General features: G+C 38.4%; 1 protein-coding gene across 1 annotated transcript; it reads right to left on the bottom strand.

Annotated features, from left to right (window-relative positions):
• Nucleotides 1–1,797: 1,797 nt before the first annotated feature.
• Nucleotides 1,798–11,660, bottom strand: lcmt1 (leucine carboxyl methyltransferase 1). Its single transcript, XM_072456519.1, has 11 exons — nt 11,269–11,660; nt 8,824–8,915; nt 7,461–7,582; nt 7,309–7,385; nt 5,288–5,349; nt 5,109–5,211; nt 4,863–4,983; nt 4,697–4,798; nt 3,269–3,360; nt 2,726–2,823; nt 1,798–2,529 (listed from the first exon to the last, which is right to left on the bottom strand). The coding sequence occupies exons 1-11, from the start codon at nt 11,352–11,354 to the stop codon at nt 2,507–2,509; spliced, it is 978 nt and encodes a 325-aa protein (XP_072312620.1). The 5' UTR covers nt 11,355–11,660; the 3' UTR covers nt 1,798–2,506.
• Nucleotides 11,661–12,194: the final 534 nt, after the last annotated feature.

Here is a 12,194-nt window from a genome sequence, read left to right as displayed (position 1 = left end):
GTGTTGAGGACCATGTGTAGATCAGATTAGGAATAATGCAGTCTGATTAGTTGGTCGTAAAACTACTACTCTGATCTTTTTGAGTATATAAAAGACATTGACACATGATATTGTGCTGCAACAAGTCAAACAGTTATTCCTATACACATCTTTAATTTAAAAAAAAAACATTTAAATGCGGTGACTGAAGGTAGAGAATACTTACAAATAAAGTGATTGATTAGAATCAGAAATTGTCTTGCGTCCTTGTTATAAAAAGGTCCTTTAGTTTGTGTTTTAGAGTCTCTGTAGAATCAGTTTGGTCTGGTTTGCTTGCTGTCATTTCAGGTCAATTGATGTTTACATGCTTTTAGGTTGTTGTTGTTGTTGTGTGTCTTTTAATGGCGGTTGGCAGCCAACAGTTGGTGGTGTTGTTTTATGGCGGTTGGTATCCAAGTGTTACATTACTGCCAGACTTTATTCCTTAGACTTGCTGTTGTTGTTAGTGTTTTATGGTGGTTGGCATCTGAGTGTTGCATTACCGCCAGACTTTATTCCTCAGACTTTGTCGTAGTCCTTAGAAGTTCTTCTTCCTGTTGTTTTGATGTGTCCTTAGACTTGTTGTTGTTGTTGTTGTTGTTTTATGGCGGTTGACATCCGAGTGTTGCATTACCGCCAGACTTTATTCCTTAGACTTTGTCGTAGTCCTAAAAGTTCTTCTTTCAGTGCCTTGACTTCCAGTGCTTTGTCCTCAGACTCTGTTGTTGTTGTTGTTGTTGTTGTTGTTGTTGTTGTTCCATGGCGGCCGGCATCCAACCGCTGCACCACCGCCAGACTTTATTCCTCAGATGTTGTTGTTGTTGTCGTTTTATGGCGGTTGGCATCCAATTGTTGCATTACCGCCAGACTTTATTCCTCAGACTTTTCGTAGCCCTCAGACTGTCGTAGTCCGTAAAAGTACTCCTTCCATTGCTTTGGTGTTACAAAGCCCATGAGGTCATGATATGTCTTTGTGACTAGAATAGTTGTTGTTGTTTCAGAGACCAGGTAATGCAACACTCGGACGCCAACCGCCACAAAACAACAACGACAATTATCAGCCATTGCATGATAGGGTGCTTTATGATGTAACAAGTATTCCATTGTGTTTTGACCTCCTTTGAAATATTGTGCTTTTGTGTGTTACAGTATCGCGTAGAAGATGATGTACAACTACAGAAGGTGTACAACTACAGTGGGTGGCAATAAGTGCACCTTTTCAGTTGGCGGCCAATCGCTACTAAAAGCAACACAATAACGACGCCGGACTAAGACAAGATGAAGAAGATCCGATCGATCCGTTCAGAGAAGACTCAGATGGAAATAAACTGTGAGTCTATCTGAGATTCAATAAAGCTCCTGCCCCGTCGACGTGTCTCCTCATTCTATTCACTCACCGGAACATATCAATGCTGTCCTGACCCGACACCCTGCGGTGATTGCTGACCATTGACCAGTATCCAAACCCTTTCGTATCACGTTATTACAGTCCTCACGTAGTCACTACAATTACCATTATTAAAATGCAACGATAAGATTTTTCTTAGAGTCACAATGCAGCCCTATTTTTATCCAAATAATGGTTGAAATGAAGAAATAATGTACTTAAGCATTTAGACATATAGGACACATAGGCTCATCCATCTGAGACCCGGTTTACCCCTGGGTTTGCTCTTTTATGCAGCAGCCCTTTTTGGCCCCAGGTGCTTCATGGGACAGATAACCAAACTGAAGTTCAGTCCATTTAATGGAGGCGAAAGAAAGAAACAGGAACATCTACAAGACATCATTATTTTAATAGAAATAATTCTATACAAATTTCAATGTTTGCAATTCTAAAATAAGACTTACGGAAACTTAATATTGCAATATAAATTCAGTACAAACATTAAAATATTTCATGCAGATTTTCTGAGGCTTACTGTACATATCGGTCTTAGTACTTAGCCATCATAATATAGTTCACTTTATGTGGTTTTTCCTCATTACTTTTCAGCTCAGTGCACCACATACACACTGATTTGGAAGAATTATACCAGGTGCCCTAACTGAGCGAGATTTGAAGCCACAAATTGTACCTGGTGTGTACTGAATTTATATAATGTGCGTATTCTTTTAACTACAGAAACAAACTGATGATCTAATTATTATGGGTTGCTGCTAACATCTAAGTTGCAGGTAACGGCACATCAGAACAATCATCCTTGTATCGGTTGTATATTTACAGACACATGTTTGTTTGATAAATGATTGACCCACTCCACAAGGCAGCGTGACTACATAGTCATTACACAGTCCTGTTATCTCCAACCTGCTGGTAGCAAAGGACGCTCCTGGAGCACAATCTGCTGATGCACCCATTTTCACTTTGGAGACGTCCATGATAAGCGCCTTGTGGGGAGCAGACACTTCCCCTTTTCCCAATATCCTTTTCTTTTCTCTGTTGATTTTGGCAAGCACAAATTTGAAGCTTGTAAACGTGCCATCTTCAAAATGCCAAGTGCACCAGCCCTGAGGAAACAGGACACATGAGCTATGGTGAGGGAAACACGGACATGGGCGGCCATGTCAAGTGAACACATAGAACTAATGTTAAATAAATACATGAAATGACCCGGGACGCCCTCATGGAACAATCATTTTCATTTACAACCCCTTTCCATGTTGCTGACAGTGCTGGAAATGTGAGTGAACATAACGTGATTACCGAGCTTAAGCTTGTCCTTTGTGGCCCAACAAATACTGTAGTGTTGAAGCAGCTGCTGCAGAAGCTCTTTCTCGTCAAGGAATTCCAGTCGTTCGATTCTAAAAAAGGAATAAAAATGGATTCCTATTTAACAGAAGGGGTCAAGCATAATAATAAGACCGCCACTGACAGTAATAAATGATCTCTCCATCATTAGTGGGTAAGGTTTGTAAAACGGCAAGAACAAATGTGGATGAGATTAAGAAAAGTGAGAAAATTAGGACAAAACTGTGATGTTTCTTCAAAGTGCACTGCGTAACTTTTGTGGCCTGGAATGTACCACAGTATGGCATTAAACATAATCTTGAAAAATATGTGTTTTTTTACTGAGGGTCAACTCCCCACACATACAAACTGCTTATCTCCATGGAGATAAGAAAGGTTTAATGTCATACTAAAAGGAAATGCTGGTTCTGACGTACACGAGGGGTGCATTGGTGGAATTGTTGTATATTCTAAATAGCAAAGGATGGAGCACAGTAGAATCAGAGGTTTGATCCAAACCTCTCCACGTCTTCTTGGGGGAGCATACTGTACACGGTCATCATGTCCAGGGCATCTGACCGCTCCCAGCCGCTCTTCAGAAACCTCTCCTTCTGCAAACACCACACACACAAAGAGCATCCAATCCAATGAGCTCAAATTTTAAAGTAAAATGTGTTTTGTCCCAGCACAGACAGTGTAAAAGCAGCTCTTCAGGAGAAAAGGAGACTGGGTCAGAACTAGATCAGACACCAGCTGGCTCACAGAAGTCAGAATTGGCTCCAATATGGCGGACCTCGTGGCGGCCCAAATCACGATCTTAAAAGACAATAATTATATGGCGGCCCTCGATGCACTTCAGACATTGAGTTAGGGTTAGGGACAAGAGAGCGGATTTGGTCCCAAGAGAAAAATGATTGCCTGGCCTGTATCAGCGGGACCGGTCTCTGCCATGTTGGGGCCAGTAACTTCCGTTTCGGTCGCTGCCATATTTGAATTCTGACTTCTGTGAGTTTGTGTGTCTGATCTAGACCCAACCCTGAGTTCTGCTGCAGAGTAGAATTTTACAGGTAGAACATGGCTGCTGGACATGAATGTGAGATATTCTCTCATTCTGTGCCTATAGAGTGCTCTGTCGGGGGTCATGTCAGGACAGGCGTGATTTACCCCCGCTGCCCCCTGCTGGATGCTTGCCTTTTGTCTCCTGAATGTTTTTTGTTGTTTGTTTCATGTGGGTCTTCGGATGTAATGTATGATTTTATAGTAATAAGAATTTTAACTGCAACTGTAATTTGACTTGTATAGGATGACTTTTAACATCTGTCCAGGGACAGCAGATGAAAAAAAAGCCTTCTGGCAAATTCTGGCATAATTGAATATAATGTTGGTTAAGATGCACTGTCCCGGAAACAAACAAACAAACAAACACTTGAGCAAGAGAGTTGATTTGGATTGTTTTATGTTAAAACAATAAGATTGTACAGTTACAAATTAGTTGGACCATATTACAGAATATACTGTTGAAATGTGCCCTCAAGTGGCTGATAATGTGAACAGCACAAAAATCAAGGGTAAGAAAGGTTTTTTTGCTATGTATATTTCTTCATCATTGCTATTACTCACTATTTATTGTTTATTTTGTCATCTTAACTTGGTTTCCAGCAATACATTTTGATTTATTGGCTGCTAGCTTAGCCAAACTAACCCATTTGTAACAGTAAATGTGTACTGAATCTGACTTTTTTATTGAATCTAATTTCTCCAGTCGTTCTTGTTGTTAAATGATAATGATGATCTCTCTGGATCGGCAGCCATCTTGGGGCGACAAACTGTTGCCGTTGCTGAAGTCACTCCTGATGATCCTTCTATTATTTCGATGGTCTGATACTATAAGTTCCAAACACACAAATACACAATATCTAGTCGGCTGACAATGTTAGTGAGTGTTACCTGAGAGTCCAGAGACTGACAGACCTCCACTCCGGCCAGAGTGCAGTGGCGATGCTGCAGGTTCTCGATCATCACCTGACCAAACCGATCACTCATGTTCACCTGAGGAGGCAGAGCAGGAAACTGTTGAAAACCCCAAACTATTCCTGGATCTGAAATGACTTACCTGTTCATAGTTGATGAACATAGCAGTGTGAAAAGTCTCTGAGGCCCAGCCAACTAAGTTTGAAGAGTATGTGGGGGACATATAGATCAGGACACACTCTGATACAAATACTGTAGGCAATCTGCAGGGGAAACACAAGAAAACATCACTAATATTTACTTAACATTGTGCGAGTCAGATATGATGTGTGTGCCGTGCAGACCAGAACAGCAGCACACAAAGAGAAGGGATTGTATTTGAACGTACTCTGTGTTCAGTTGAAATTTCTTCAGCTTTTCATCGAGGCTGGAGATGTCCCTGAGGTCTGCTCCAATGAGGCAGTAGCGGTCAGAGTCGAGGCTGTTGGCATCTGAGAAAAAGCAAAAAATGCATTATATACAGTATTTCAACATGTTTTTGAATATGTGCTCCAATGTTTTAGTTACCTAAGAGTAAGGAGTCTGTGGAGTGAGTTTCAATGAGCGGTTTGGATAGTGGAGGTTTTGTCCTGTTCAAACAGAGATTTACAATCAAGTCTCTATCACTTTATCATTACCAACAATGTCATCTGCACTCATACACGGATAGAATCGAACACAACACATTTTATTAGACTACAATTTTAGGACTTATAGAGCCTTTGTGTTTGTGAACAAAAGCATTATGAATTCTGGAATGGAGAAAAAAGTGTATATGAAGCACAAATAGCAATGAAAGAAGGTTAAAAGCTCTGAAAAGTCGATTTAGCATGTTATGGGACCTTTAAATGACAATGATGATCTCTCCGGCTTGGCGGCCATCTTGGGGCGACAAACTGTTGCCGTTGCTGAGGTCGCTCCAGACGACCCTTCTATTATTTCGATGGTCTGATACTAGGGATGCGTACCGCTCCGCAGGACCGGATCTGGACTTGTAAAAACGTTTCGGTTCAGGTCCAAAAGAAACGAAACCCCGGTGATTCGGTTCTGGACTCATTAAAAATCTACCACTCACATTCTATATCCTTTACGTTCTAGAATCTAAACCATCTTAAACCTTCCGTAGATCGCGAAATTCGCGCTAGAAAAGACGTAAACACTGACATAGCTGTCAGTGGCCCGGAGCCATCAGCGACGCACGTGTCTTCCCCGCGGCAGAAGTTGAAGCCGGCGCAATGAGTTTAAAGACGTTAGAGACCGAAGTTGTCACTTTATTTCTTGAACAGAGTTGGTTAATGTTGGCCGTAACCATGGTGCTGGAACAGGAACATCAAAAACCACCTGGTCTCCTGAGCCCGCTCTTAGCTCCGCCCCAGAGACCACACGCACGCGCACTAGAGACTAGGGTCGCTACAATATGAGTAAAATAACTGTTATGTTGTGGTGTGATGTAGCATTTATTTAGGTGGGTTAATGTGCAATATACATATTTATACATCTAAGTAAATACTAAGTCAAAGTAATATAGTTTAATTGCTGGATTCATTAATTGGAGCTTATATTTTGTAATAGTATTTGTATTCTACAGTTGTTAAATATGGTCTTGTGTTTAATGCTGTTAATATGATGTATTGTGTGTAGTGTAAAATATTTTCATATTCTGTTTTTGATACTGCCAAGTTGATTGATTTATAGTGGTTCTAGTTGACTGTTATGCTAGTTTTTGAAGGTTTTTACATGACTTTGAAGCTAATAAATCTGCAAAATTAAAGAGTGGAAATGTATCTAAAGGCATTAAACTTCAAGTGTGGGAAACAGCCCAGTCAAACCAGTCAAACCAGTAACACACTTGAGCTGGTATTGGGGCAGATACTCCACATGCTCTTGTTCCTCTAGTAAAACACATGAATGCGTGTTAGCTAGCTAGTAGCTTGTGATTTGTAAGTTGTAACTTCTGTTAATAAACAGTGAATAAACCAGATAAATTGAGTTTATTTCAGTCTGCAGTTAAGCCTTGTGTTTGATAGTCGTCCTTGTTCATGTGACTTCAACTTAATTTAGTGTTATGCTGTTATAACATTATGCAAAAATGGCATGAGTTCAGCCGGACTCATTAGGTCCGGACCTGAACCTAAACCTCTGGATTCAAATCCGGACTTGAACCTGAACGTGAGTTTAGGTATGCATCCCTATCTGATACTATAAGTTACCAAGGCAATGATTCCTCTGATTTTATTACCCCCCATTGTTCCAAACACACAACTAGATAATATTTAGTAGGCCGACAATGTGACAAATTCAATCAAAGTCTACGTCATTTTGATCATTTTGATTACGTCGCAGTTTAAAGCGTCCTGTCTCTTAAAAATTCAGTGCTGTCGCCCCCTACTGCCCAATGGATCACATGACATTTAAAAAAATAAAGACTCCCTTTCTCCCGAGTTTCTCTGTAAAACATAGACCCTACAAGACTTTTTTCCTGCTCGGTGAACCGATGGCTGTTTTTAATTGACACTATCTGTGGAACATAAAAGGTTTGTTTTTCTTACTTTATATTGTGTATTTTTCTTGCCACAACTGTTGGAAAATCAACTTCAAAGTACTTCCTCGGCAAGAGGTTCTCTTCCTGCGAGACAGACATGTGGGCTTTATGTCACTGCTTTAATTGTCTACAGTGAACATCCAAAAAGATTAACTATACCTTTAGTCTCCAGAAAGTGGTGTCCAACCCTGCCCCAAGATTAATAACTTGACAGTCACACTCAGTTTTCCGAATGAATGCATCAAGAAGATGGTTGACTCCTTTAACACGAGCGTAGTATCCTGTGAAGGGGGAAATATGATGGTACCACATGAATCACAATCATTGACATTATATCCCATCATTAGCGTGGTCACAAAACTAACATGTGATTAGTAAGTAAATACCAGATTCAGAGTTATACGAAGGCCTATTAGGGACACGATAGATGAAAGAAAAAAAGTTTAAAGAGTTTAAAAGAAAAATTGTTGACATTTTGCTAGAAAAAAAACATTTCTGAGTTTCTAAACGTGCAAATATGCTAGAAACACGTGACAAAATTGTGAGGGAAAAAAACCCACGCAGTTTCTGAACACTCTGGAGAAGGAAACAATTCTCCATCAGTTTGTCAAATTGGGCCGTTATATTATTATGGGAGACAAACTAACATTGGTCTAGACCAGGGGTGGGCAATTATTTTCCTCCGAGGGCCATATTCAAATCCAGGCAAGTAGCGGAGGGCCAGAAAAAAGGGGAAAAGAAAAATGTCACTTTTAAAAAAAATATTACTTGGCATGTTTGGCGGGCCGGATTATAAAGACACGTGTGGCCCGTGGGCCGTAGTTTGCCCACCACTGGTCTAGACTGTTAAGATTGTGTGTGTGTGTGGGCTTTGTCTTGTTATTGTGACAGAGTGCGGTGCATTTACAGTCAAATGTTACTCAACAGCAGACACCGTTTGGAAATGGCCCATCTCCATGCGCTACTTTGAACTTGGTAAGATTTAGTTTGGTTTATGTCAAAGTGTTGATCACACACAGCAGCGCCGACCACCAAACCTCTCATCAAAGTCCAAAGAAAAGCACTAATTGGCCAAAACGCCAGTTGTAAACTATCCTTGTAGTTTGTCCAAGGTTGATCTAGTTTGAAGCCATAAGTCATTATTCCTTCTGTAAGTGCAAATCCAATATTTACTGCAAATCTGACATTGACGGGAAAATGTCTCATGTTTTTTCTGACAGATTTCCTTCTTTTTCCTCACAAAATTGCAACTTTATTCTGGCGTGTTTAAACTTTAAAAAATGTTTATTTCTATTTTTCTTTTTTCATCTATAAATGGCTCCAATACACCTTGGTAGATTTTAATTTCCCACTCAAAATAATAGTAGTTTCTTGAATTATAGTTTTATTATTATTCCTATATTTATGCATGTTGGGATTTATTTTTATACCAGCTTAAGTGTTTGAGTATTTGATAGTTTGAATATCAATTACTATCTGAGTATCTCTTCTTTTGACAGTCCTACATTTCATAATAACTCACCTCTGTTTATTTCTGGGGCTTTACGTTCTCCTACAGATCTTACAAAATACTGGATATAAAGGTCCTTCCAATATCCCTTACTGGTCGCGTACCTGTTAAACAATAAAAACATATTTGCGGTAAATATAGAAGTGCAGTTTGGACATTAAAGTTCAAATGCAAATGACTTCATTAGTACAGAATACAACAGTCAATTGGAAGAATATGAGCCAGTGCCACCTAACGAAAAAAGAATAGATGTATTGAATGTTTATTATAGGTTTCACCTTGGGCTGCAACTAGATTATTTTAGTATAAAGTCAACAAGTCAGCGATTATATTCTCTATTAGTCGGCTAGTCAAGCAATTATTTACTTCTATTGTACATTGAGACTTTTACAATACATTCAACAACTAACTAAAGGTTGTAATATTGTGGCTGAAGGATAGAGAATATCTACAAATAACGTGTATTATTGAGGCTGAAATACAACATATTGCTTAATCTTTTTTGATATTTTGATTTACTACGTCGCCGTCTTTGTGTTTAAAAAGCTAATTTTGTATGTGTTTTGGAATCTATTATGATTACAATTATTAGAATGCAACTATGATTTTTTTTCGACTAGTCCCGTTTAGTCCATTAATTGTTGCAGCTGTATTTTTAACCACATCAAGGTTAATTTATGACTGAACACATCTAGATAGAAAATGTTGAAGTGGTATAATTAAGAAAAGTGTTTTGACATGTTGACATGTTATTAAAAAAAACACAGATAAAAACATTTTATTTTCATAGTCCAGCTAACAATTACCTACTTACACTGCGAAACTGTAAGATAAGATAAGATAAGATATTCCTTTATTGTCCCACATGGGGAAATTTCATTGGTGCAACGCAGGTAGATACAGAGGTAGATCCAGAAGAACAGATCACTTATAGGAAGTCTGAAAAACACTTTCAGTAGAAGATCTCCTATAAATAAATAAAAACTCCCATAGACAAATAAATAAATACCATTTCATGTGATCCCGACAGTAATTGCACATGAATATGTGTCACGACAGCACATAGATTGCACATGAATTCCACATGAATTAAATTGCACATGAATTGCACATGAATTAAACCAGGTATTACAAAAGAAAGCCTGATTACTTCCATGCCAAATTCTCTGACAGGTGCTCTTTTCCATATGGTCTTCTAAAGCTTCCTGAAAGTAACTTGCATCATAATACTTGTATCATGTATAGTGTTGATCACAACTCCGCTACGCACCCACACAATACAAGGAAAACTCTCTTTAAAAAGGGGAAAAACAGGAAATTAAAATGTACTCGCTTTGGTGTTTGCTATAGAGGTCTACAAATATGGAATTAATTAGACAATCATGTTAAGCTGCCTATGTCATTATCAATATTTAAAAAGGAAATTAAGCTTCTGGAATGTTATAACACATGACTGAGGCTTTCCTACTAAGCATTCCATTTCTCTTTGTACACGGGGAGAGCAGTAGTGTCTATATGATGAGATTCAAACTGCACATTACTGTCCCATCCATGACTAAACCAAAAATAAGATTATTTTATTATGATTTATTACTACAATTAATTGAATCAAAACATTTGTCATGTGAGTTCTGCTTAATATCTCAATCAAACCAAATCGGTCAAATGTATTTAATCATTCAGCTAACAAATGCTAAGAAGATTCAATGAAAGAAACACATTTAGGTTAGCAAACAATTAACTTAAAATGTATGTAAATTGAACAATTTAAATAAAAAACATGGAACGTGAATAGCAATATTAAAGGGAGAAAAAGGAAAATATAAAAGAGTCCAAATCTGCCAGTCATCAGTATTTTTGATTTACATTGGTGATGTATCCCATTTATAAAACGGTATAGCTTTTCATTTTCCCCAAAATTATACTGTTTTCATCCAAGTATGTATGAATATGTTATTTTGTGTGTAATGTATATATATATATATATATATATATATATATATATATATATATATATATATATATGTGTGTGTGCGTATGTATGTGTTTAATATGCATTTGTACGTAATACACATGTGTACACGCGAAACAGTGGAAAATAAATTGAATTGAATTACGAATATCAAAATATGACAACGATATTTTTTCATAGTCGACTTATCATTTGATTAGTTGATTAATAAGCCGCCCTAGTTTCATTATGATGTGCGAAAGAACAATATTGTAGAGTTTTTTTTTGTTGCAACAATATCATAAAATAGAATATATGATAAAATACAATAAAGTAAAAGACTAGAGACTCCTAGTGACGCAGCAGCTTATCAATATCAGGGCTCTACAGTTTGCATTTTAAACAGTATTTTCTAATGTTTGCATCTTGACAGCAAAGTACAGCTTTTAACGTTCGATCCCTATGCGTTTATACATGAATTAATGGTTCATTCTTATTATTCTTACCGTTTGCAAACAGTGGCGTCGTCGCACGTGGCCCTGACCGCTTCGTCCGCAGTGTCCGAGTCGGTAAAAGATTGACGAGATGCCATTGAAGATCTGCGGTGTGTGAGTGTTGCGAGTGTTGGACGATCCTCTGAACCTGCTCTACACGCAGCTGCACATGCTAACTGCTGCTAGCATACGTTTGACAGGTGAGCTTGTCAAATAAAACAGAAACCAACGCCTGACAATATTGCTGTTCACCTTTTCCAGTCACCCACAAACAAACAAACAAACAAATAAATAAATAAATAACACGCAAAGAAAGTTTGTAGATGCATGTGATTCTTAGTATTCTAATAATAACTTTCTCACTGCCAAAAATGTATGAACATGTTTAGACCGGAAGCAGATGATGATACACTTCCGGATCAGAACTTTCACTTTAAAGTAAACGCGCGATAATATTTTCAGAAATTAGACTAGTGTACGTGACAGCTTGGAGCCTTGAGAACAGAAATGCTTCCGCAGACTGCTTTGTGCTGCCCGACATAATCCGAGTTCTCAGACTATGTTATAATTGATCCATGGACTAGATCTGCAGAAGTCGAAACGTCTCGTGTCCAGATGACTAGCACTTAATATGTTTCTACTGTCATCAATACTGTTTTTCCGATGGATATTTTAAATGATGATTAAGCAATCTTCAAATGTAAAAATCAATTCAATTCAGGATCATGCACCATTTTATTAATATTTTGCATATTTTCAAGAAGTTGTGATGATTCTATTTTAAGTATGTGCAGTGCAGTGACAGTCAGTGTCCAGAGGAGGACGCTGCTGTCATTCCTCTCCCTCCCCTCTCTCTCTCCCCTTTCCTTTTATTTCTCCCCCCTCTTTCTCTCCCAGAGGCAGAGGTGCTGTTGCTCCCTCTCTCACTCCCTCTCTCT

The sequence above is a fragment of the Eucyclogobius newberryi genome, unplaced genomic scaffold (genome assembly GCF_026437365.1).
Source record: "Eucyclogobius newberryi isolate DKJ021-1_F unplaced genomic scaffold, fEucNew1.0.hap1 SCAF_20, whole genome shotgun sequence".
Lineage (NCBI taxonomy): Eukaryota > Metazoa > Chordata > Actinopteri > Gobiiformes > Gobiidae > Eucyclogobius > Eucyclogobius newberryi.
Note: the sequence above shows the minus strand (reverse complement) of the source record. Positions and strands in the feature narration are given on the sequence as shown.

Coding starts and splice junctions, on each gene's coding strand:
- lcmt1 (XM_072456519.1), bottom strand. CDS start 11,354: ATGGCATCTCGTCAATCTTTTACCGACTCGGACACTGCGGACGAAGCG. Junction 4,984..5,108: donor AAATTTCAACTGAACACAGA/GTACGTTCAAAT, acceptor TTTCCCCTGCAG/ATTGCCTACAGTATTTGTAT. Junction 4,799..4,862: donor TGTTCATCAACTATGAACAG/GTAAGTCATTTC, acceptor CTGCCTCCTCAG/GTGAACATGAGTGATCGGTT.